The sequence below is a fragment of the Labrus mixtus genome, chromosome 4, assembly GCF_963584025.1.
Source record: "Labrus mixtus chromosome 4, fLabMix1.1, whole genome shotgun sequence".
In the NCBI taxonomy this organism is placed as follows: Eukaryota; Metazoa; Chordata; class Actinopteri; order Labriformes; family Labridae; genus Labrus; species Labrus mixtus.
The window spans coordinates 6047559-6075169 of NC_083615.1; the positions used below are offsets into that span (position 1 = coordinate 6047559).

Consider the following 27611-nt stretch of genomic DNA (forward strand, 5'->3'; position numbering starts at 1 on the left):
CTGTGTTGTGTGCCAGTGCTTTCCTGTGTTACCCAGCCTGCCAAAAAAGTGGTGGAAGAGACATGGGGGGTGGTGGGGGGGGGGGGGGGGGGGACTCTGGAGAATTGCATCCCATTCTGTTTTTCTTTTTCTTTTTTTTTATCTAGAGAAGATGTTTCGTCTCAGTTTAAAGGGCCATGTTTCTCAACGCCGTTTCAATGTGCTGACACCCCAACTGTGAGGTGTTAAAATTGGCAACAAAAACATTGTCAATGCACAGCGCTGTGGAGCCAGTGAACTCCAAAAAAAAACTACAACATTAAAGGGGCGATTTTGTGTATGTCAGAGCGTATTTGCCGACAACATCGCCGTGCTGTTACTCATCACTGACTTCACCCTAGGAGATGAATAACGTGCAAATGGGCAAACATCCTTTGTTTGCTCTACACTCTGACAGTATTTACTCTGGATCACATAGTAAGGTATTGTTTGCAGCCAAATAAGCGCAAATAGAATCACAGTGCAAAGCTTTGGATTGTTTATTCTCTATTCACTCACTGCGATCATTAATGGAAACATGCAAATGATAATATCGGGGTGTACAAAATTGCACAAGCAGATATCTTTATCTAATAGTAGCGCGTCACTTGTTTTGAGTTGCATTATGTCAACAGTTTAACTGTCTCCAGGCTGATGCTGCAGTGTACCGCGAGCTCGTGCTGCTCATCTAAGCCGGCAGTTAGCTAAGCTCAGCTGATTAATAAATAACCATGCCACGGTCTTGGATCAGTGCACCTCTAATGTGCTCCGACTCTCTGCCTTGTTCCTGTTGCGTCTATACTCCAGTCGGGCTTCGTAAATGCAAAGGATTGGGGAGGGGTCTTTCTGCTGTCTGTCAGCATGTCGTGGGGGGGGGGGGGCGTCTCAGCGTGTAGTCATCAAAGCCTGCTGCGGCATGAGCTCCCCTTGTAGCGCCTGTATTTGTCTCCCCACATGGACAAACGCAATCGGACGTGAGCTTCCCCGTAGCTCATCCCCCTCCCCCCCCCCCCCACTCTCTGCCCAACCCCCCCCCCCCCACCCCCACGCCGTCCTCCCCCATCCCCTTCGCTTGTGTAAATTATGTAAGTGCAGAGGGGAAAGCAGTAGTGGCATTTCACTAACCGGGCTTCTGAGCGGCACTGAGGCACATGCCTTCGCTAGCCTGCCTGGCATTGCCTAGCATTGGGCTTCACCAAATGCATTTTTAACCGGGGTTTCCAGAGCAGCCCGGCTAGACATGGTAAAGACACGAGGTTAGCGGGTTCACCTCGCTGACTGTTCTCTAGTTAGAGGGCTGACATCTCTAAATGTGCTGTCTGTGTATTGTGTAGCCATGCAGGGGGAATTCTCCCTCTCTGCACAGCTCAGACAAGGCACTGTGCTCAGCCCCTTCTCATGAAATAACAATCGAGTGGCACTTTAAAACGTAGGCCTCGTTGAAAGAGAAGCAAGTCGGCTCCAAAAAGAAGGCCCTCTAGCAAGACAGATGGACTTTAATACTAAAGCTTTCTGTGTGTATTGTGTTTGTATGTTATATGGTAAGGATTATTGGATAACTAATTGGAATGTTTTAATATCCCGCTGTAGATTTGATGTATCAAGCAGTCTAAACCATTGGATTATATATCTGTTCTTGTATTTCGTTTTTTTAATGACGTCCTCTAAATCTCCTTCTTGTTCTTGAAAGCTGGTCTTCTGGGCAAAAAAAAAAAAACTTAGCATATGGAGTTTTTTTTTTTTTTTGGAGCAGATATCACTCTCTCTGTCTTTATCTTTCTTTCTTCTTCTCTCATGCACCCTCACACACACCAAGAACACACACTTTACAGGATCCTTGACAAACAGAATCCTTGATTATGCATTAGTGATTCAACGATTAATTATAAAACAAAGAATGACACTGAATTCATCAAGAAGATGGCTTAGCTTAAATAGCAAATATTTACTGTTTCAAGTTCCTTGATGTTAAGTTTTCCTTTTTTTTCCTTTTCACTATTGAAAATTTCCGCTTTTTGGATTTGACTTTGATCCACATAAGTCACACTTTCAGGAATTTTTTGTCTTCTTTTGACATTTTTAAGACTTTAAAACAAATAACTCACACCAAAAGAGATTATTTTTATTTCTATCACTACAGACTGAATCCAGGCACAAACTCGTCCATCCCATGATCATCCTCTCATTTCCCCCTCCCGCTCTCTCTCTGCAGAACAGCCTCTAGCTCATCTCTTGCTCTCTGTAGAGGCCGAACCTCTAACTGTGATACGCCACAACAGGTGCCTCTCACCTGTCGGACAAACATCCCACGAAACAACAGGTTCTTTTACCTGTGTGTAGGCTGTCCTGAGTCAGCCCCACCTGCTCAATCTTCAGTCTTAATAGCATGTTGCTCTGTTGTTGCTTTGTAGTTTGAAAAGGAGGTAAGTGGCATCTCTGTCTTTCTGATCATCCACACGCTCTGTGAATTGCTATAAGTAAGTGTGTCCCATCTGCCAGGCACAAATCAATAGGCGCTCTTCACGCCGCGCTGACTTTTTCTGGCTTCTGAGGAATAATTAAAGAGCCAGCTTGCTGCACACAGCCATGATGACAAATGCTGGTAAAGGAATGCCTCTCTTACATAAATCAATAGCTCTTATTTCTCTCTCTCTCTCCTGCTTTCGCACACTCTCTTTCTCTTCTCCTTCTCCTCTCTTTTGCTCTTTTTTTTCCTGTTTGTTTATCAAGGCAGAAAAAAAGTTCTCCTTTGCGCTTGTAGGTCAGTGTGTCACTGTGCCGTGGCCATGATGCGTGTGCATTTTGACAACCTCTAAGTGGGAATAAAACAGAGTAACTCCACAAGCACTGATACAGTAAAAAGGAAATCTACATTATAAGACCTATTTGTATTAAGCCTGCAGGTCAAGGCCAGGAACAAAAAAAAAAAAAAAAAGCATGCATCTGTTTAGGCTACTTGTTTAAAGTCTTCCCCCAGCCCGACAACAGAGAGGCAGAATAAATTTGTGTGAAATAATGCATGGTTATGAGGGCGCACCATGCACACCTTTCCACCATATTAGCTTCTCATAATTGAATAAAACATGGAAGTGCTCTGAACATCCCCTCGGAGAGAAATGGCAGCCACTAAAGCATAGAAGGCAACTCAATAAAGAATTGCAAATGAATAAGTGATGAGGAGCAAACGGAGTGTGGTGTACGAGAACAAGGGGGTGATTTACTCTCAAACAGTATCTGAAACAGCAGGTGAATGAGGGGCAGTCATTACACTGTGAAAAGGAAAAAATGGTGTGGAAGTTCTCGGCCTCGGCTGCGGGTTTGGGACGGGTGTGCGTTACTTTAAAACCGTCCATTTCAGTAAAATACACCCAAAATCAAAGGCAAACAGGAGTGGAGAAACATTTCTGTCGACCACATTTTTAGTTGCAGACACTGTAAACAGCACGCAGACACACACACACACACACACACAGAGGAAAAGAGTGAGAGAGCGAGAGACAGAGCAGGAAAAGGAGGTATTCTGTAAAATATCCTGAAGGTCCTTTGGCAGCATTAGAGAAAGGCCTGGGAGGTTAGGAAACATCAAATCAATGCATTGTAATGTGAATTGACTGCTGACTTTGATCATCTGCCTTGGGAGTACTTTAGCATTGAGTGCTGTCACACTGGTTGGGCTAAGCAAATATGGCATGGGCTTGAAATGAAGAGAGAGAGAGAGAGAGAGAGAGAGATGTGGAGGAAGAGACAGGTTAGAATGGGAGTGCGAAAAAAGGGATATGTGATGCCTGGCTATCATCAGAGTAATGGAGACATTAAAATTCAATGTCCGCTTGGTAAATGGCATACTGTGGATGTTATGCATAGTTAAATTGACTCATGATTGCACATGCAGTGAATATAGATGCATATACATTAATGACATGAGGAGAAGTAGGCCCTGATTCTTCAAAGAATTATCGCATATATTCTGTTTGCACTGATTCATGTGCATTTCTTCCTTAGACAATTTTTTGTATTTTTCCCCAGACTCAACTGTATTTCTGTGCAGACAGCTCTTACCCTCCACTCGACTCCCTCCAAAATGATGGGTCAGCCCTGCTTAGTGTCAGAAGCTGCTGATATCCGGGCTCTGAAAGTAGAAATGCTCTTAAGCCTTTCTCCTATAATGGAGTGGCCGGTCTAATCTTGCCCTGCTCTGAGTGAGAGCAGGTAAAGGAGACAGTTTTTACCACAGCACTCTGACCTTTGCTTTGGCACTGCACTGTCCAGATTACTGTGCAGTTCACAAGTGGCATCCTCGCTCCCGTGCTGCGTTTACCTCAGCTGCACCATCCAGTGTCCTCAGAAGGCTGTCCTTACACACGAGGAACACAAGGAAGGATTTCTTTCTTTTTACAGAATGCCTTTTTTTTTTTTTGTGTCCTTCTGGTGTTAAATATCAGATTAGTATCTGTGGCTGTGACTGAAGGGTGACAGAAAAAAAAAGTGTCTGTCCAAGAAAAAGGAGAGGAAAAAAGAGCAAACAGAGAAAGATGGACGGAGAGAGATGGGGTGTTTGCAAGAAAAACACAGTGCAGTTATGTCACAGTGACAAAGAAAACACGAGGAAGGGCCGAAACAGGAAACGAGAGATTCCTTGAGTCAAGCCGGTGCAGGAAAAAAAAAAAAGAAGAAGAAGCCCAAAAACCTCTTGTCACTGTATGAAAAGAATAGCAAGACGACCCGTAGGTATTGGGCTGCTAGGTGCATCTCCTAACAAGCTTACTGTTCAAAGGCTTTTTAGTGCTCTGGAGAACATGAAAGGCATGTTTAAAAATTTAAAAGCCCGATCTGTTCCAGTGCTATGGAGCGGCAGAGGGAAGCAGATTTTTACGTCGCCATAATTCCCCAGTTGCTTGCTTTGTAAATTAATTAAGATGTTTATGACAGCTGCTTGCACCTAATGGAATGCTTATAGACTATGCTATTAATTATTACTGCTGGCCATGGCTGCAAGCTTTCACATTGCCGAGGATGTATACGGCTGCGGCTGCAGTATGTATGCACTCCCACGGCAGCAGCAAAAGACCCCTGTTGACTTTGTGATTGCATTGAGTGTTTGTGGGCTGCTTGTGCATATGTGGCAGATGTCTGGGATATTTATGCTCATCATAGCACGTGTCTTACCATCTACATAAAAGCTTCGATAAAATTATGTAACGTCGACAAAGAATGTGAAAGGTCAGTTTTTGGCCAAACCCTCCATAACACCACAGGGAAGGTTACAACTGCCTTTTCTTTTTTTTTTTTTTTAGCCCTACATTGTCATAACCGATTCTGATTGGATGTTTCCCTCGTGTGTAAAAGGCAGAGTCCCTGCCCTCTCTCTGACCTGGCTTTAGCTGTAGGATGTGTGTTATCTCTCTGTGCTTCCTGGACAAATCTCTGCTTTTATCGTGTAACATTATAAGTGTATCATACCTTACTTCATGATCCAACAGCCCTTCCTGTTACCTTGTCCAGTTGTTAGCGTGGGGGCAGTTGTAACATGAACTGTAAGTGACCTCATGAGCGCCAGAGGAAGTTCAGTGGTTTGCTCCCTGCTGCTAACTTGGCTCTGAAGTGAGAGAGAGAGAGAGAGAGAGATGTTGTGCTTTCAGTAAGACAGCATAAACAAGTCCACTGCTGCACCTATGAGTGTGCAAATGCTAGTATGGCTAATTATAGTGCCTCTTTCATATGACTTCACCACCAGTTCTTCCTCTGACAGTGTTATGCAATGGTATAAGAATAACACAATCAACAGCAGGAAGCTTTGTTTCGGAAAGTCACAATATGCAGGTTTTTACAGGCGCGATTGATACATTTTTAATCAATCTGGGGTTATTGTTTTATTTTATTGTTGGTGATGGTGTTGCTAGGTGCCGGAAAATGTCCCTGGCAACAACACTGTTTCAAAATATGTATTTGAGAAACAGTCTGAGATACCGCTGAGGTTTTTTGACTTGATTCTATGTTGAAAAAAGTTCAGAAATTTGACGCAAAATCCACACACTACTACGTGACTTTTCAGATTCTAACCTTTATACATACACTGACAGCAGAAGCTTCCATGTAGAGTACCGATTTGCCCATCCGTACTGAGCTTATTATTATTAACCCAATTGAACACACACACACACACACACACACACACACACACACACACACACACACACACACACACACACACACACACGATGGAAGTGCCTTTGGGGGGGATTTGGGGTTCCGTGTGTTGCCCAAGGTTACTTTTATTTTTGGAGCCTGAGATTGAACTGCCAACCTTCCCTACTCTATCACCTTTTAGCTATATCAGCACTTTCCCTCTGAAAAGATAGTGTTAAAGGTCCCATATTATGCTTTTTCTGGTTTTATATGCCCTTTAGTGTGTTTTCCAAGTGTCCTGTGCATGTTTAGGCACATCTATGTACAAAAAGTCCAACGCGGCTTCTCCTACCTCCTCCTGTTAGCTGTAGCATTAGCTGCATGTAACGCTCGGTTCTAACCCCCCTCCAAAAAAATTGTCAGTGCAGCGTCATTGTCAGTGTGAGATCACTGATCTAAGCCCATTGGCTCGTTGTGGCAAGCCCTGCAGCTCATGTCGCAATTTCCTAGACGCGTGCTGAGCAACTGACCAATAACGACAGAGCGGATCGGCAGACCAATCAGAGCAGACTTGGCCCACATGGGGTCTAACAGTGTGGGCTCAACAGAGCGCAGCTGACGGACTCAGAGCGGAGAGGGAGCAAGGAGGAGCAGTACATGAAAACAGACACTTTTTTCAGACTTTAGCTATTGTGAACGTACAAAAGTAGCTACATAGATTAAATATACGAACCCCAAAAAGGGCATAATATGACCTCTTTAAGTTTCAAAAACCCAAACGACAAACAGCAGTAAGCATATACCCTTTTTTTTTTTGCTGTATTGGTGGTTCCCAACCTGTGGGGTACGACCTTCACAAATGGCGGTAACACATATCTGCTGGGATCTCCAGCTGTCAGGCGTGGACAAACATGAATGCTTTACCAGTTTGTATTCTGTATTTAAAGTTTGTGTTATTAGTTACATTTACAGTGTGATAGTAATAGATGATTAAACCAGAAATATGATTCAAATAAAACAAGGAGGGATAAAAAAAAAAAGGTTGGTTGAACTGGCAGCCAGCACTAGACAAATAAATCTTTAAAGAGGAGTTTCAAGTGCCCCCTTTGGTTTCAAATTGGTTTCATACTGTATGTATATCTTCACCAAATGAAGAACTGATAATAATTTGTATGTTCTTTAGCTGTGTAGTAGCAGTGTTATCGGAAAGAATTTCTTACAACCCGAGCATCCAGACAGCGCGCCCCATGGCACCCAGTTAACCAGGAGTCAATGGGACAGATAAATAACTCAACACGGCTTGCTCTGTTGATTACACCATGTGAGGTACGTTTGTATCCCCGCAGAAGGGAGGCATCGCGTCTCCGCTCTGCAGAGCTTTATCCCGTGTTATCCTCCGATTACATTTACATAGAGAATGCAGCAGGGGAGGGAGGAAGCAACAAACTGAAGCGCACTCCACCTGCACCACGAGAGGCGATGTGTGAAATATGTATTCAGTCTTTCATCAACCTCTTTATCTGCTACACATGGGTTACCCTCGCGTGTAAAGTCCTCTGTTGTGTTAGCTTTGAAAAAAAAAAAAAAAAAGGAGGAGGAAGCTGTGATCTGTGTTCTATTAATCATAGTCCAGCTTCCGCGGCTGTCCCGTCATCACACATGTGTGTAATTACGGAGTATTTGTGCTTTAAGCATGGCTCTGTTGCCTGGAAATGGAAGAGTGGCTCCACTGATGAACTCCCTGCTAATAGGACTACCTTTGATCTGCGTGGAGCATGGAGGGCTTACAGAGCTAGCAGGTTTTAATTATGAAATACATGAAAAATAGATGCTGCGCTAAGTGCCGACCATGACTGCAGTGAATCACAGAAGCAGCATGCTCGCTAGTTTGCCTCTGCTCTTCCTTCCTTTATGTCTTCCAGCGCTCGAATGCACCTCTATCGGCCCGACTCTGTGACTCAGTTCGTTACTGCGGAGGAGCAAAAACTACGAGTCCATGATATTAATTAGTGGATTGACAGACATGTAATTCATCTCAGAGGAAGTTTTCATTACATGGGAGGCTTCAGAGGGGCAGTTTGGCTTATTGGCAAGTGCTAAGACCAGACCTAATGGGGCTGCAGTTCCCTCCCTTTTGAGCAATTACAGCCAAGTCCTTATCAGCAGAGCCACGAGTCCACTGTTGTGGGACCTTGACTTCCAACACACTAACACAGAGTGATTCTTCCCCACAGACCCTTGTTCATTAGACAAGCGCCTGCTGCACTCTACTTTTAGTGGATGAGAGCTGAGACTGAATGAGTGATGGTAATGAAAGGGTTCCAATATATTTCTGAGTCAGCCTTTTATAGAGCTCATATTAGCCCATGTTAGTTTGTCATCAAAGCTCCAAGCCCCCCCCCCCCCTCCCTCCCCTCCAGGTGATTACACAAGCAGGCTTGTGTGCACAGTCTATTGACGGACCTGGACAGCTCCGGTAACAGATTGTCACCAACTGTCAGAGCACATATCCACTCACCTGATCTACTCATCTCTTATAACTGCTTTTCTTGAGCGTGTTGTGAAATGCTTCCCATGCTCGGACATGGGGTGGGGGGGGGGGACTCGAGTAAACAAATCTTGTGTGCAACACATCATCTGTTAAAATGTCACATTTCCCTTTTGTGAAAGCAGCCCACCGCTGTGGTTTCCTGAAGTAGTCCGCCTATGAATCATCCTTTGCGACCATGCATAGAAACACAGAGGGCAGAGGAAGACAAAACACGCAAAGTGAAGCGAACTGTAGATCTGAGAACCTGTTTATTCAACCCCTGTAAGTATGCTTGTTGTGGATATTATAGCTCCTTTGTGTAAGTTAGCCCATCAGGGGCACATCTCTATTGGCCTCTTTTGAAACCCATTATTGTTAAAGAATGCATAACTGGAGTTATTGCCTCAGGAGCTGTAGGTAATTGTATTCCTCTTCAGATTTTAACCTGTGTAGAGCTCAGGTAATAGATTATAATGTGAATAGAAACTTCAAGTATTGTCTCTGGGGAAGGTTAGGGGCAAAGTTACAACTGACCTATTCATCGTAGCATTGAGAATACATTTTTCTGTGCACATTCTCTTAATAAAAAGAACCTCCATTATGTATTTATTTAACTACACACCACCACATATCCATTCAATATCACTGCAGTTAAAGCTGGTAGGTTTAATGTGTAAACACACCCGCCGGTGGCCTATCCAGACTGCTGTTCTGTGTAGCTCAATAACAGTGCAGTAATCCAGGGTGGTCTGCTGAATGTGGTTTGTCTTTATTTATGGTGTGGGCTGAGAAGCGATTGGGTTTCATGTGTGGTTGAGGCTGGATCACTGGGAGCTTACTGCCGGGCTGGGAACCGCGGGGCGCAGAGAGTGCACAGAATCCTGCTTGTGCCCCTGGCCTCACTTTGACCAGAGCTAAGGGCCTTCCTGCATCCGCCAGGCCCCCTGGGACCCTCTCGCACTCAGAGGAGAATTACTGTACAGAACAGCAAGAGCCAGGATCAGAGTGAACAACATCCGGGCAGCGTAAACCTGAACATCGTGGGCCTTTCACCTGCAGAACTGCACTGAATCACCCTTAAACAGCCTCATCATATGCCTCAGTGGTTTCTGGCTTTTTTTGGTTCCTTGTTTAGGTTGTAGATGTTTCCTTAGTTTTCCTTCATTTAACACAGCTAACCTTCATCAGGCCCCTAAGTGGGTTGCAAACAAATCAAGAGCACGGAGAGTGTGCAATTACAAATATTGGTCTTACGGTGATTTAAAAAGTCATTAACAACAGGGCTCTTGGTGCCATTTGAGAGCCGTCAATGTACCACAGACTTGTTTCTTGGATCATGTCATTTTTAAGCTCTCAGCGAAGTGAACCTGTGCGGCAGAGTCTTACCAATAACAATAGCTCTTATCGCAGCATTCCCTGCGGTACAATTAAAATTCCGTCAGAGTCTTCAATCTGCCTCCCAGCCATGCCTGCTGTTTCTCGGCCCTCCTGGGCCACGTCAATTCCTCTGCTGCAATGTATAATTCACGAGCCACCAAACAGCGCCGAGGACTCACCTGGAGACTCGCAGGCCCAACAATGCAGAACTGCACAGGGGGCGGGGGGGAGACATTGTGCATGAAGCCTGGGAGACATTTGTAGGGGGTGAGTGTGTGTGACACGGTACCTGAAGTCAGACAGTGCTTCTATGATCTCAGGGTCACCCTGATAACATCACTGCTCTGCTGGGATTTTCAACTTCTGGTTAGAGAGACATGTATGCTTTCATTTTAAATGCCCTTTCTCCTTTCGTCTTCTGAAAGACAATTGTGGCGTCCTCCAAAACCAATTTGGATGTATATCTTCTATTTGCAGACAATTCCATAGCGATGCATTGAAGTAACCTGTAGAGTCTCGGAGTGGTTGCTTTTAGTTAAAACCAATTAGAAATGACCAGAAATAACAGCGCCTGGAGACAGAGAAGTCATTTTTCTCTTGAGCCTCCCCAGAGAGTTGGCCTCTCTATGGATTAAGTGTTTTAGTATATTAGGGGGCAGCTGATTAGAATCATTGTGCTTTTTTAATCATTACATTTTTTTTTCTTTGCACATATAGTTTATAGCAGTGTAATAGCTAACAAGGCTAAGTGTGTCACTGCAAAAGGGACGGATTGTTTAAATGACTTTGTGTATGAAACTTGGCCTTCACAAAGAGTGCCAAAGTTAGAACAGCACAGAGGTCCTTGAGCCTGCTCGTTTATCTTCTTTTATGACTTCTGACATGAAGAGCGTGAATGCAAAAGTAATATTGCATCTTCTCTGGCTGTTCTTTTATTTACTGATTATTTTATTTATCTAGTTTATTTGCAGCCTGTTTGGTTAAATTTCTTAAATAGGCTATGATACTATATCTCAACTAATCATGTTTCAGATTAAATCTGGGGGTTCTTTTGAAGCTTAGTGATGACTAACAAGAGGAACACATTAATTGTTTCTAAGTATTTTCTCTCAGGAATGAAGCAGCGATCTGTTAATGTAGCAGGCAGCAGCAGCAATCAAAAGATGGACTACTGAATGTGACTACATCGATCATTCTTAAGATGACCATGACTTAGGCACCATCATTAACCAGTAACCTCAGGAGTAGCCTAAAATTAACAACTGCCATCAGGACAATAACTAAACCATACCATTATTTTCTGATGTTTTTTTTTTTTCTATCTGAGAGGACTTGAAGCGAATGTGCACTGCGAGCAGTCCCTATGCCTGTGATATTGACCCGTGATTCCTGTAAGAGTCTGGCCTGTCCCTTGTCGGGGGTCTCACCGGGTCCTTGCTGGGCCTTTTCGCTGGGCCCTTGATGGCTCCTCCTGCAGCAGGGTTTGTAGCGCCAGCTATGTCCTTGTGTGCGGCGGGCGTGCAGCGGCAGCATGTGGAGCAGGCGGCAGGAAGCGAGCCTCCCTGTCTCCCCAGACTGAACAGTGAATGAGGATAAGTGAGGAGCGCCAGTCAATGAATCAAGCAGCAGGAAGGGAGCAGCCAGGGGGGGAGTGTGACGTCCCCACGGGAGAGGCCTCGCATTAGGAACTTCCTCGTCTGTGTGTTTCTGGCACAGGTTAAATGGATCGCTCCCATTAGCGCGCTGAGAGGACAGCTCCATTATATGAAGGAGACTGTAACTTTGAATGTCACGGTGCAACAACCCCAGAGCACGCCTCGTCTCACAGGGAGGCAGGGTGACAATAACCATCCATGATAATCATTCCCTGTCAGGCTTTAAGGAACCTGAAATTATGACGTACAGCCTGCCATGCGCCTCAGACTTCATTACAGCGCTGTCACTTTGAGTCGCCTGCAATGGCACCGTGCTCCTGCAGCACTGAAGCTGCCAAACCCCACATTCGCTCTCCTCCTGTCTAAGTGGCATGTTTACAGGATGTGTGCCCCCCCTGCAGAAAGATGCGGTGGAGGTTTAACCTCAAGTTGCCTGCAAAGTATCTTTTGCCTTCTATAGTATAGCTGAAGTCTCGTGAGAACATATGCTGTATGTGTACAGGTGCAAGGGAAAGTATGAGTGATCAAAGGATGCCAGTGACAACTGTCCCTCCCTCCGTTGTGACAAATGGTAATGTTGAGATTGCAATTCAGTCGCAACTTCAAACACTAACAGCAGACATGCCTTTAATATAAATAATGCCCACATGCACAGGTTTCTAAAAGGCGATCCTGAAGTTGTAAGTGTGTTTACAGCAGCCTGTTTGTCAGCCAAGGAGAGCCTCACCTCCACACTGACCTCTGAACCTGCCATCCAGCAGAGAAGACACGAGCTGGCAGGCATTGCCAATGTCAGTGCCCAGAGCTAACTCCTTCTTTCTCACTGCCTGACTCATCCACTGGCGTTGTGGCACCTTCTCCTTCCCACCACCAATCACAGGGCTCTGAATGACACATAGAGGAGGAAGTGGGCCCACTCGCCACCCCTTCTGCTTCCCCTAACCTGCATAGTAACAGGCCAAACCAGTGTTTGCAGTGTTTCCCATGAGAGTGACAGGATACTTGAGGTGGTTGGGTGGTGGCGACCAGGGGCGCAAAACTAAGAGAGTGCAGAATAACATCAGCTCAACCAGTTGCACAAAACGTCTAAAACAACAGCTTAAGAAGGCTCACATTTGAGGAGACTTGCAACAGCAGATTCCTCTCCCTGTGTCTGATCACCTGCAGAGCACACAGACGCTACTCACGACTAGTATGCAACGAGTACAGTGCGAGGGGAGATCATCTACTGTACAAGTTTATCACTCATATATGGATAGGTGTGTGGAAGTGGAATTTTTTTTTTTTTTTTTACAAAAATGGTCGGTATAATTTGGCGGCCATAAATATACCTGGGCGGTCGGCCCATGTGTGGGAAGCGCTGGTTTGATGTAGAAGACAGAATCAGTTTTCTCTCATCAGCTCAGAACATATGAAGAGATTTATTTTGTATTCTCAGGTTTGTTTTTAATCCTGGGTTCTGATTTATTGTTGTGTAGCAGGTTTTTGTTAACTTTAATAACAAACCTACCAACAGTTAACTGTGGAGTTGTTTGACCACTAGCGGTGCTGAAGAGGAATAATTGAGCTGCTGAGGACAAACTTGCGTGTCAAAAGCCTCGGGGTTGTGTGGTACAAACCTCTCAGCAAAGGGCAGCGACTGCAGAACAATTAAACAATGCAGGTTTCAAAACAAACTTGCAAATTTTCATGTTTTTGAGTCCCTAAGGACAATAACAATTCTTTTCGAAGTCCTGTGAACAAAACGATTTGTTTACACTGACAAATTCCCCAAGGTACTTTTACAGTGCCTTCCCCTCCTTAAATAGACTTGAATTAATGCAACGTTTCGATTAAGCATTTTCACCAGTGAGGCAATAGAAGTCGGGGCGTTACACCATGATAAGATAGAACTGTTGCGTCTTGACTTCGTCGGTAAAGGAGCAGAAAAGCTTGTGATTATTATCAGTGTGGTCTGTGTGGCTAACCTTGTGCAAAGCAAAGACACAAACTGTACACACTGTGTTTTTTCTACTTCCTGTGTCATAAACACTTAGCAAGGCAAGTTATTGTTTTTTTTAAGTTCTGAGGTCGGACAAAAAACATGAAATGCTAACACTCAAGAAGATGACAGACAATAGGTTTAATCTGAATTGTGTTTCAGTATTTGCACCTTCTAGGTGTTTTGTATATCTCACGTAGATTTGTTTTATAGTCACCAGACTCCCCTTAAATATTCATTGAATGCCTTTTTTCCCCGTGTCTGTGATAGTAGTCTCTAAGGTTAGAAAAAAGCCAGGAAAAAGGAGCTTGTTGCCTCTGCTTTGACAGTTTCCACAAAGCACACCCACTTCATTCCTTACATGATCTCATACATTTTATTACTCAGCAAAACAAAGAGCCAGTAAACTGGTTAATGCTTTTGCAGCACCTTGAAACCACTGCCGTTTAATGGACCATCAACTCATGCTGGGTTGAATGTAATTTGATTGAGGTGAAGAATTACGACTGGATTAGTGTTTCTTATTTCTTCTTGCGTAATATCACAGTTGGACAGCACAGAAGTTTTAGGCCCCGAGCACTGGAACAATGCTTTAGCTCCATCAAAGACTGCCGGCCTCTAGGTGACTGTTTCCCCTCTTTCTGCTCACTGGAGTTGATATCAGTTATATGTTTCTGTGTGTATGTCTACAGGAGGCTGAAGGGCTTATTTGTTTTCCCCCTCATTGCTCTTTGACTCGTTCCCCCTCAAACACATCTGAAACATTGTTATCTCCAGCCAGACGCCTTTTTTCACACAGAGTTATTGAATCATGTCAGCTAGCCGTCCCCAGAGTTTCAGATGTAGTGTAGAAAAATTAGCCATTGCTTCCGCATGACAAGTGGGATCTATTAGTGTGCTATCGCCCTGCAAAGCATAAGCATCCAGAAGGCCGCTGGGGACCACGGCTGGCTGTGCACTCGTCCGCATCAGGCTCCTGGGGCATTAGAGCAATGTTGCAGACAGGAGAAGCAGCCGGAGCCGCAGCAAGAACTGAAGTGGCTCATTCGATGAGTTGACACCCGAAAGGGTGAGGGAGGACAGCTTGAGCATCAACCGCCCAGCTTCACCTTGGCCTCAACTAGGGCTGACTCACACTGGTCAGACTGGACATTAATTCACAGTTACACACATCACTATTCATAATTCAACTAAATCTTCTCTCCCGATAACGCTTTATATCAGAAAATAATATTACATACAGACTGGTGACTTCAAATGTTCAAAGATTTCAAATGTGAAATTTTCACAAAAAAATCTGTTCTCCATCTTCTACCACTCAGTGCTCATTTATTTATATCACTGCTTTCTAATATGTTCAACCTTACTTTTATATCCACAAGAATTATAAATGTACAGGAGGCTGCTCAGGTTGTCTCACCAATTATAATAATTGTCTCAGCGGACAAACAGGTTACATAACAGCCATAGCAAGCTGCATTTAGACCATGTCAATGCACAGAAACAGCTCTGTTACTGTGTTGGCGTTCTGGTACTTTACTCCCACGGGGTTTCGGTTTTACATACGTATCAAAACACTTGAGATGATGGAAGATGTACTTGTTTAAGTTATATTTTGGTGATGTACGGTAGGAAATTTTTACATCTTTGGGAACGTGATGAAATGCTTCTAGAGCTTATTAAGGCGTTCCACAGGGGTCTGTTTCAGGACCTCTTTGTTTGTCACAACTTATAAAAGAAACTCTTCTGTCCTAGATTTTAATGCGCACAAAGAATATAGTACTATCTTATAGCATTTTAACGTACATTTATGAATATCACTGGCCATCACACTGTAAGAAGACACATTAAGAACTCCTGACCAACAATTATTGAAGTCGAAACTGATTTTTTTGCTTTATCAGAACTGTATTGTGAATAGGCTTGTCTCTCAGTAGTAGTTTACAACTCTGTGTAACAAGGTGATAGGAACCTGTTACCTTTTCACATGCCATTTTATATTTAATAAATAGTAGCATATTAATGGGATCTGAGTGCACGTTATCTGTTGGTCAGAACTTGGAAACCAACCATCGCTCTGTCATAAGACAATAGAGAACACCAGATATTATTGTAATGTGTTCCACATTTTCAATTTCAAGTTTTTTAATGCCAATTTGAAACACGATCATCTGAAAAAATTATATCATGTACATCCCCCACCTGTGTTGTACCATTTAAAGGATTTTTTTTTTTTAACTTGTAAGTGTAACATGTTTTTGCTTATTACTAAAATGATGCTATGTACATAAACTGTACTCTTTCACATTTGTTTTGTACACACCCTTCCCTGATTGCAATGAGGCTTCCTGTTTAAATAGAGGATAAACTTACTAACATTGAGGTCAACGTGCCACCGTCCCACTCTGGGCCACAGGCTTAGTCATATTCTCAGGTCCAATCAGTGTGGCTGCTTAACACATTAGCATTCCAAATGTTGTTTGTTTTAGTATAATTTTTCATTCATTGCCCCCAGAGGATAGCTTTTCAACCACCTCTGCATGGATGTTGACGAAGCATGGCAGTAGGTCAGACACCAGCCTACACACATAATTGCCCAGGGCCTGCCACTTCAGTGACCTTGGACAGTGACAGTCTGTTGGACCACAGGGTTAACCTTATCAGCAACATCACTATTCATTAACTATACGCTGAGCTCTATGTTGACTGTTCTTTGTGTTGAGTCTTTATACTTTTCATCTGCATTGTTTTTCACGATTTCTTTGTTTTCACTTTACAGGTATCTCAGTAACAAAGAAGACACATACCTGTGAGTACAACCATTTTTTTTTATTGCTTTTCTTTTTTGTCGCACTTCAATTGATTGCTGTAATAATGTCATAAAATTCTTACACAAGATCTGCACAAACTGTCCTTGGAAAACAACTGAGCTGCACTGTAGTGTGAACAGTAGAGAACATCTTAAATCTATGTAGACTCTTCTTTCATCAGTGCCCATATTGTTGCCTGACTAGCATTGTAATAAATCAATACCTTCAATTAGAGCTGTGCCATCTTCTTTCACTATTTTGTATTTCTCCCGCCTGGAGAGAAGATGATGAAAGCCCCAGAGAGGAAATTAAAATGCTATGCAGTCTTATGACTGTTTGATAATCACGCACTGTAGAGGCAGACAGTGTGCTCAAGCACTTCTTTGTTTTCTGCAAGTCCTTGCAGCTGAGCAACGCGGATGTGGTGTTGTGTGCTGGTTTGCAACCTCTGAGGCGGCATTAACTACCAAGAGTTTGTATTCTTCAAGTACAGATCACTGTATCTGTATCTTTCACTTAAATTGAAAGATACAGACATACTATGTGGCACATGTCTCACGTGTGAGATGCAAGACTTCTTTGTGCACTGCAACAATAGTACACAGGCCTGTCTAACCACGGCTGCCTTTTAAATTTCAGACTGCTCATGAAGAATTGATGAACAGTCAAACCTGTAGAAATCAATGATTTCCAACAGATTTGTTCTGTATTTTGACACGTGTGAAGTGCAATCGAAAAGGCATGTAAAAAACGCTTTTGAGTTGTGTGCAGCGGTGTGTCTATGTCTGTGTGTACATGTGTGCGTGTGTGTTCATACCCCACTGTGTGAATGTGAAAAAACTAGCCCTGAAGGCTATCCTTTCGCTCTGATCACTCTGATGAAACTCGTGGAGAGGGACGGCCAGAGGGCTTTTCTGTTAGAGCGGTCGGAGTGTTTCAGATTGTGAGAGGCTGCCTCTCACCCTGTAAAACACCCCGGCTCTCTCTTACATCAGACAGCAGGGCAAAGGATATGATCTTCCTTGCTAGACAGCTCTACCTTACTCAAACATCCCCGTCAAAACAGCAGCATGATTGTGTGTTAAGCTATTTGCTTGTCTGGAGGGGTTATGGAATTTGTGTGTGTGTGTGTATGCGTGTGCATGTTAGTGTTTGTATCAGGATATCTTCAAGCTAAAACAGAAACACTTTGACCCGCGATTCACCGCCCCGCTATCTTAATTAGCGCGGGCGATAAGCACCTCTTCACCGGAAGGGGGCTCAAATCAAAGAGCATGATTTAAGAGTCTTGGGTTCAAAGCCATGGGCAGAGACTGGACTACGCCGTCTCATTTCAGTGAGAAATATTCAAATCTCGTCCATGTGAGGAAATCAAAGTAAAGCCCCTTAACAAGTGGTTGATTGCTGTGCCTGGCAGACAGGAAGCGGCTGTAGAAGCTCGTCAGAGCTGTGTGCACAAGGAGGAGTTCAAGGGCCAGTTAATGGTCATTGAGAATGTGGAGTGAAGGTCTTTTTCAGAGGAGCCTGGTGATTATATGGCTGCTGGAGTAATAATGAGGGAGATTGCTCTGCCCTACATGGTTATAGTCAGGCTGTAGATCTATTTCTGCTCTCCCAGTGAAAACATTGGCTTCCTCACACTGCCACTCGTAATGTGAGCTTGGCAGCCTTGCATGCATGTGTATATGTATATGTGTGTGTGTGTGTGTGTGTGTGTGCAAGTGTGTGTGTGTGTGTTTTAGGTCTTCCCAGTCCAACCCAGACCACAGGGATGGGCCGTGTCTCTGACTAACTCCCCACTCTGCCTGAGTGATCAAACTGCTGGAAGCTCCCCGCCATGCCTGTCCCCTCATCAATATAAATTACAGGGGCAGCTGTTCACTGGCAGCAGACTCTTCTCCTCTCCTCTCCTCTCCCCTCCTCTCCCCTCCTCTCCTCCTCTCCCCATCTTTCTTTCCTACACCTCCACCCCCCGACTGGACTAATCATTGAGCTATCACAAGGTGAAGTGTTCTAGGTGAAAACAGATATTTACATCATTGTTGCCAATCACAGTGATGTCCTCTCCCCATTCAGGCTGCTAGCTCTGAAGACCTGATGTAGATTTACTGTCTTTCTTTCTTTCTGCTATCCGCATGAGGGGCGGCCCCCACGCCAGCACTTTCTTCAACCACAGGGCCATAATTCTCAGCAACAAGTCAGCTGTGGTTTTCCTGTACGTTTCACTGACAGTTTTACATAAGCTCTGCTTTATGGACTTTTGGTAGCACTTGATATATTTTCTCAAACTGTCTCTTTCAAAAAAAGAAAAGAAAAGAGAGATGACAGCATAAGATCAAGCGCTAAAAGGTTTTCTTGTATTTCAATTTTTTTGTTTTTTTCACACATCGATGGTGGACACAAGATACACGGTTTCACTTCCTTTAGCTCTGCGAGGCATGCGTTGCCGCAAGATGGGTTTCTGTTTGGACCTGTTGAGAGAGATGGTGTGGAGCGGAGGATCAGATGCAGCAGCTGATTACACTTAGATTAGACGTCTCAACCTCTAATCTAGCATCAGCAGTAGGGCTCTGTCTTACAGCTCGAATGGGAGAGAGCTAGCTAACGCACTCACACACACACACACAAACTGTAGACAGGATGCCCTTCTTCTAAGAGAGCAGATCTGCTGATTACCTAGAGCTAATGTAGTCTGTTGTTTCGAGGAGTTACAATATACTGATTGTATAACAGACTGTTCAGACCATGGTGTTTAGTAGAACAAAGATGAGCATATGTACATTAAAAACAAAAGTTTTTTTTTCATCTGGCTGTGTAAAAGATCAGTTCTAACATCCTAGAAATAAATACACCATCGTTTAGGCCTACATGTCAAATCCTAGAAATACCTAACAATGTTAGAATAGAAAAATCAAAGCACCAAAAAGAATCATGCCAATAATCAGAGTCAGTTTTAGGTATATGTTACACACAGGGACTTGGGTTGGCAGGTTCAAGTCCCGGTGCGGACCGAAATCTGGTTGCTGGAGAGGTGCCAGGTCACTTACCGAGTACTGCCTAGGCATAAAACCCCCCAAAAAAGCTCTGGCGCGCTCCCCGTGTAGCAGCCCCGCTCTGACGTCTCTCCATTAATGCATGTCCATAGGTCCTGTTTGTGTGTGAGAAGCGTGTCTCTCAATAACAGAGTGGAAAACCAGAATTTACATCAGGGATTAATTAAGTAAGTTAATTTTTTATTTATGCAATTTTACTGAGCTTTATTGTAACTGATTCACAAAAGTAGACACATGATAAGACAAGGACAACAAACTGAAGGAAGATGACATATAGTGCATGAAACATCATGTATTGTGCATTTTAAAGGCTTGTCTAGGGACAAGCGCTGCAAATTAGCAGTGACTAAAAGAGCAGTGATGTGTGGCATCGGTTTACTTGCTTGAAATTTTTCCAAATAAAAATAAACATGAAATAACTAAATACATAAGTAGCATTTGCATATTATTATTTTATAATCTTAATAACTGTAGAGCTGTGTTCAGCTGTTAGTCTGCCTGTCCCCTCATGTTGGTCTGAGTTTACACTGGCAGTCGACTGGCCAGCGGGAGGCAGTAGCACAAATGTAACTCTAGGAAAAAGGCAAAGGGGAGACAGAAGAGGCTTCCTCTCCTCAGTCTTACAGATCGGTTGTAGCGAGACTGAGAGCCACAGTTTTTTCACTCTATATTTATCTCCATTGCTGTGACAACCTCCTTACACTGATTGAGAAACATGGCCACGCTCCTGCATCTTCATTTAGTCGCCAGCAGCTTGTATTGACTTTCTCTCGTCAGAGCTCTGCACTCACATAGTAATAGTACAGCCAATCTGTTTTAAAGCTACCAGATGATTAAGATTCTTCTGCACTGCCCTCCGAAAAAAAAAAAAACTGAGTGCAGAGTTTGCAGAGAAATGATATCAGTCATTTGGATTCACTCAGAGTTGTACAGCCGGAGTTTGTGGATTCCATGCCTTTGTGCATTTGAGACTTCTCTCTTAAAAGTGATGCGGTGCATGTTTGGAAAAATATGCTAACAGCGTTATTAATCCCAATAATGCTCTCTGTGTTCACGTAGCACAATGACAGCTTTTACCCTGTGAAGCATCATGCCGTACCTCTAAATGACATAGCTTGGATTTTTGAGTGCCAGAGTGCTAATGCACTGGCTCTGTGTGATGAAGTATTTCCAGCTAATCAAACATGAGATTTATGGTCCTTAATAGTGCTGTACATGGCCAATTTAGGAGAATAATATGTCCCAGTTGCTGTCTAATTTTGCTTGGCAACAGGCGCACTCCTGTGGAATCGCCCGGGGCAGTGTGAGTTGTCTCTGCATAGCTCAGTGTTCCATGCTCAGTGGTTGTTTGAAGGTATTTCATCACATTGTTGCCTTCATTCAGCTCTGTGGGGATTTGTTAGTTGCACTCATGTGGGAAGTGCATCCAGTACATTGTTAAGCTAGGGCTGATAATGAAGATCAGCCAGCCAGAGTCCCCTGAGCCACACAGAAAGAGAGAGAGAGAGAGAGAGTGAGAGAGAGAGAGAGAGAGAGAGAGAGTCTAGTGAGACGCACAGTGCAGACACGAAGCATCACGCTCACACACAGCTGCTGAGGAAACATCAGCACAAAGCATACAACGCTGAGCCTTGCTGTACTGTGTTCAAGTTAAAAAAAAAAAAAAAAAACACAACACAAGAGTAAACGAAGAAGTACATCAGAGAATTAATAAAGGCGTTGCACTTACAGCTTAAACAAGTTTGTAAAATTGGCATTATTATATTTAAACACTGCTTTGGCAATATTGCAATCATTTTAATGTTGTTGCCTTTTTGTAAGAAGTGGCATTGAAAATGCAGGGCCCCACTAAGCACAGCAGTTTTTGCAGAAAGTTATTTGATTCTCAGCGTGGTACAAGAACTTGTTGTTTCCTCTCCTCCCTGAGCAACATTGAACGCTTAAATTGACACAATCTTTTCTCCTTCTGTACCGTAGGTTATGTTTCATCTTACTCCATTTGTTAGCTCCACAAAGAGAGTATTTTCTTTTTGGACATTTTGCTTTAATCTATAACTGACGGCTATTCCCCCCCCCCCCCCCCCCCCCCCCCCCCCTCCCCTCTGAAATAGGTCAGTGTAATCACAACAGTGAGGGATGGACAGTAGCTGTAAAAGGGAAATCAATAGAGCTATCTATTTGTCGTAAACCAGGCCAGCGTGATTTTTCTCCATTTTTCCTCCTCCTGCCATACTTTCCCTCTCCAACACAATATGGCAGGTCCTCATTTTTCAGTAAAAGCATTGTCTGCCATTTTTGTACAATTACAAATAGCCTTTGTAAATACAATTTCTATGCAAAGGTCTATGTGGGCAAGATGCTTATTTTTAAGGCCTCTGGGGGCCCAGGGTGTTTTATAAGGAGCAGCGTGGTTGGGGGAACTGTAGGGGTGCAGGACAGCTTTTTTTCTTTTCTGATGTGGGAGCTCTGCTTTTGTTGGCTCGTAATCTGGTTCGTCTCCTGAGTGCCGGCTCTTTCAGAGAATTTGAGCCAGAGCGAAGAGGCCTCATCAGCTTTTGCTCACCCCGTCTTCCTTTTGTGCCTCACCTAAAACTGAGCGGCCCTGTCTTGAAGTGTTGTCAGACCAGAAAACAAGAGTAAGTGACATGTGACAAGGACACAATGCTCGGATGGAGCAGCCAAAGTAAGTGGCCCCCCATCTGCTGTGGGCTGATTTCTCTTCTGCCGGCTGTCTGCCACCTTAGGTGAGCGGGGGCCAGGAATGGAGGGGCTGCGCTCAGATGATGGTGTCTGCCAGGCGAAAGCAGTTTGGCGTAGCCGGGAGGACGCGGACAGCCTCGGGCTCGCTGCGGCACGCGGTCGCCCAGCTTTTTTTTTTTGCACAAGCGCAGGTTATCCGTCACTCATCAGGTTTCCGATGCCTCATCACTTTCCCCATGGTGTACACGCATTCAGAGCAGGACAAGAGTGTCAGCATGTAATGAAAGGTTTGATTCATGGAGGGACGACAGAGGCGGAGGTCATGGAGCTCCTCCAGATATGATCCTGACTGATGCTGATGGGAAGCTTTAAGATGGGGGGGGGGACGCAATTAAATGTCCTTGTGCCATCATCAAGCTTCAGCCATACGTACACACAGACACACTAACACACACACAGTCTCTCTCTGAGCTTATCCCTCTGACCAGCGTGTATCTGACGGTCTTCTCTCCTCGCTGAAGAGCACTTTGAGACAAATTACACCAAACTGAAGTGGAGCTAACTATTGTCAGAAATATTCCATTATGGATTTTTTTAGCTTGTGAAAATCCTGATGCAATATCATGCATGAATAAAAGCGGGCAAAAAAAAAAATTAACATTTATAATTTAATTCCTGCATTATTCAAAAGAATGTTGTTGAATAAACCATGTAACGAGTGAGATGTCCCCTGTAATACAATTCTTTTGAAATATCTTGTAAGCAGGATTTCAGGATCAATAATAATCATTATTCTGCTTCAAAGAAAGAAAGAAAGAAAAATGTCAGGACAAAACACAACAAACTGTACTGTTTGCATACGGAGCATCAAATGTTTATTGAAACTCAATTAGGTAAATTTGAGGAGAGGATCATATCTCTCTCCGGCAAATAACGTTCGTTCTGTTCGGAAACTAAAGCAAAAGGGGGGGGGGGGGGGGGGGGGGGGGGGGGGGGGGGGAGAAAAGTTGCATCCGCAGAGAAGAAAGCAGAAGTGCTCACAAAAGCTGTCGGTGATATTAGACATTGACATTTGTGCTGATCGCATTGTGCACATTTTGTTGAATCTGCTTTATTAGAGAAATGCTGTTTTTCCCCCCGTTGCTATTAATTTGTGTTTCTGTGGGTGTGCAGTGCAAGAACAGAGGGATGCGGTTAACCCATTGTGAAGTTAGCCGTCATCATTAAGATTCTACAGATAACAGGCATGCGGATTTCTACTGCTCAGCATTATGGGATCCCAGACATCAAAGGCAGGTTTTCATTCTACTGTGTCTGCGGCAGAGAGGCAGAGCGAGAGAGAGAGAGAGAGAGAGGAGGAGGAAAAAACAGGAAAGGAGATATGGAGTCAGGAAAATAAGGCAGATTGGCAGAGCAGGGAAGAGAGTGTGTGTGTACGTACCTGTGTTAGTCAGGTGACACGCAGCTCGGTAATGTGTTCGCTGCCACAGAGGGCCCCTCCTGCATAGTTAGCCTCATGCTAAATTGGCGTCCTCTCTGATTAAGTGGCGCGGTCCTTAATAACGCCGTGGCTGACTGCAGGTTGGTTCACTGTAAAGATCAAGTTCATTTCTCAACATGGTCATTAAAGCGCAGGTAATTTAAATCAATTCACTTACGTCTTTTTTTTCCGCCCAATTTCCCCCCCCCCCCCCCCCCCCCCCTCCTTACCTTTAGCAGCATTAGCAGCTGCTGTTCAATATAAAGGTGCATCAACTATGCCTTTGCACACATCGTGTTATTCTATTTCTATTTGTGTCGCGCACACACATGTAACAATGAAATTCCCCCCTAATTCAGATGATTTTCTCTCTCCGTGTTATGCCATTATGCTCCTGCCATTACATCAGTGTGAGCTGTTCTACAGTCAGAGTATTGAACGTACAAGAGAGGGAGAAATATGCTGTTCTCCAGTATTGTGCTGGATTACAGAATCAAGGTCGACTCACAAGACACAGAGCAGCATTATCCCTTAATCCTGTGTTTTGGTTTCAAATAGCCTTTTTACACCTAATCTTCACAAGTAAAATGACAAACATGAATACTGAGGTAGGTATTTAAATGTGCATTACCTGCGACGTTAAGGTCAAAGGCTTACACTGACTTAAAGTAAGAAATATATGTTTCGTGAAAGAACAGATGATCATGTGGTTATTTTGTTGCGGGCTGAATTACGGGAGACTCGGGAGTCTTGTGATGAAATTCCCTGAGGCAGTTTCAGATGGATAAGTCTGGGAAGTTTTCATCCACACCATGAATCATTTCTTGTGTGTTTTCCTTCTTCCCTGTACACCAGAGTGTTTTAATGAAGATACTATTACTTCTTTTTTTTTTTTTTTTTTTTTTCACCTCTTACTGAGTTTCTTCACTTCGGCACATGGGAGGACAAGTTCCACTGAGTCAACAGATACAGCGAGTACACACCAGTTCGAGCACAGATGTGTCTCCCCCTTTTACCGGCGCGGTCTTGGCGTGTCCGTCAGGCTCAGCTGGAAGAAACTTAAAGGTGCTGTGAAAGACTAAAAGTGGGCCATCCGCCGCTGCCTCCTGTTGACCTACCTTGTTCAGAGGGTCCAGGTACAGACTGATGACAGGACTCCTCCTCAGCGGACCACATTACTAATGTGTGAGGGTGCAAGAGGAGCACGCCCAGTGATGAATCACTCCCTTGCACCCATGGCATCCTCATAAGTCAAGAGTAAAAAGTATTGAGTGTGCGCTCGCTAAAAGAGCTCCTTGGTCCCGTCCGCTGTAGAGAAACTCCACCCAGGCCTGGTACAAGAGGGGGGGGGGAGGCTAAGTGGTGCATGTGGCACATAGCCTGAAGATCTCCTTCAATCTTGAGGAAAACATTAGTCCCTCCTGTGGGTCAAGTTGTATTTAGAGAGCTTGTAGAAGTTAAAAAAAAAAAGTTACTTTCATGCTTGAGCAGAGCTGTTTTGTTTAATAAATGAGAGTAATCTAAGTTGAGTTGATCTGGACGCCCTCGACGGACCGACTGCACCACCTGAAGTCACAGCGAGAACATGAACGATGTGTTCGTTTGAGCTAAAGCTGCTTTCTGCTGAGGGATTCCACGCCCAGCAGTCGGACAATTTGCACAAGAAATAAAAAGACATTTAAAAATATATATCTTCTTGTATAAAAAATAATAATAATAATGGATGCATATCTTGTACACTGCCGTTTGTTTCTTTGTTTTCTTTCTCTTCTAGCCTTAAGCCAGAAGGTTAACTATTTTAGTTTACACGCCTCCCTCCCCCCAGAGCTCATGTCGGGCTATATTGGTGATGTTGGGGGGGGAAGTGTGTAAGTTTGACGCTGGGTAATACATCACACACTCCGGGGGGTCTCCCTGGTATGCTCCTCAATAATGAAGTTCATTCGTTAACTTCTCCCTCAAAGGCCAAGTTCCCTCGCTGCCCTTTTCAACAGCCATTGCAACTCTTACTGGAGTCACCCTACCAACAGGAAGGAAGAAGAAAAAAAAAAAAAGAAAAAAACACATCATCATGCTTTTCCCCTTGACAGGCTCTGTGGTTGCCTGTGCAGGGCATGAAGAATAAGCAGGTCCATTACCAATCCCTCATGCCTGGTTATGGCCATAATTATCACAGGGAAAATGACCTGCTCTGTTTGGTTTGCAGGAGAGGGTCTGCGCCTCCCTAATCACCTCCTCCTTCCCTCCTGTCGTCCTCATGCAGCGGAGATGGAGCTGGTTTTTAGGGGGGAGTCTTGCCAGTTCATTAGAATTCACAGGGTTCCACCTCCCTGCCTAGCCAGGCTAAGCCTCTCACACAGGCTGCCATGCCTGCGATAATCTCCCCTCCTCGTTCCCTCTCGCTCCTTCCCTCTCCATCCTCCTATCCCTCTTTTCCTTTCTGTTCCCCCCAAGGCGACTACACACAAAAGAGATGCAGTGCATTTCATTGTTAAATCTGATTTCTATTGATCTATTGAAATAAAATTAAAAAAATGCTTCTGTGAGATGTATGATAGCACTCCAGCAGTGCTGATGATCTCTCCTTACCACTGCCTTTTCATCTGATAAAGCAAATAAACAATCTGATTTATTCCAGTCACTTTAACGACAGCCTTCGTTGAATATACTGAGGTGCATATTCTTTCAAGGGCTGTAAAAATCAATTGAGCATCCAGGTGTAGTGGGCAGAGTGTAAATACTTTTGTCACAGCTAAAGTTCCCGCAGACGGAAAAGAAGAGGCTCGGCATTCTCCTCCGTTTTTTAAAATCCAGCAGGAAAATAACTCGCGACAATCTAAACAGCCACTTTAGCCACCAAACAAACAAAAAAAAAAAAAGGGCGGTTTGATGTTTTGAAAGTGTAGCGCTTATCATATTGTTCGCACAGCCTCTCGTCACCACCTCTCACTCATACCTGCGAGGGGGGACGTTTGAACGTGCGGGCAGATAGCAAATGATGAGAAGCTTTGGTCAGTCCATGCAGGACAATTTGGCTCTTCTACCATGCTGACACTACTTGTGTGTATGTTTTTACTCTTTGTCACAAACTATTTGAATCACTTGAATTGGAAACACCAGAGGCTCTTATTTCTGTGTTTATTCAAAAAGATGTTTTATATGTAGCTCTATAAATAACATGGCACTAAAACAAAAGGCTACAGCCTTGTCAACCATTCACTGTAAATGCTGTGTTGTTGATCCTGATTACATGACAGATGACAGGTGTACACTTCACCTATGTAGGAATGATATGCTTTCAGATCTTTTTTTTTCCTTTTTGACCCTTCTGTTCTATAAATATTGTGCTTTTGTGTGTGTGTGTGTGTGTGTGTTGAGTGACTGATAGAAAAGAGAGAGAATAATGCTGAGCTGGCCCCGGGGCTGCTGTGCATATAAAGGATGAAGGGCCATAGTGTGTACTCACTAATGTGGAGCCATATGATCAGAGTGTTTCTGTTAAGACTAGGAAGAAGAAAAAAAAACACGAGACTTAGCCACAGCTGCTACCTCACTAGACACACTGTTCTGCGATGTGGAAAATCCATTAGCCGTAATGAGTTAACAGCATTTCCTGTAGCTACACATTATACCATAAAACCCAGGCACAGCAGCAGCATGTAGCATGTTTTTTAAACTGCTCTTATTTAAAGTTATCTTTAAATGCAGGCCCTCCGCAGTCCTGTGGACATAACCCAATAGTGTCCTCTTTTCTCTGAAATAGATATTCCCTTTGTTGTCTGTGTGATTTATTGAAGTCTTCCCACAAGTGGAAGCCCCCAGGAAATTGCCTGGAATGGCCCTAAATTGGTTTATGATTGTGTGGTGTGGGCCGGGCGCTG

The 27611-nt window shown here is 43.9% G+C and overlaps 1 protein-coding gene across 1 annotated transcript in view; it reads left to right on the top strand.

Annotated features, from left to right (window-relative positions):
• roraa (RAR-related orphan receptor A, paralog a) overlaps positions 1 to 27611 on the top strand; it is a 191577-nt gene that overhangs the window by 112230 nt on the left and 51736 nt on the right. Inside the window, exon 2 of the mRNA XM_061035382.1 lies at positions 16467 to 16496. Coding sequence (XP_060891365.1) covers positions 16467 to 16496 — 30 coding nt within the window. The remainder of the gene's footprint in view (positions 1 to 16466; positions 16497 to 27611) is intronic.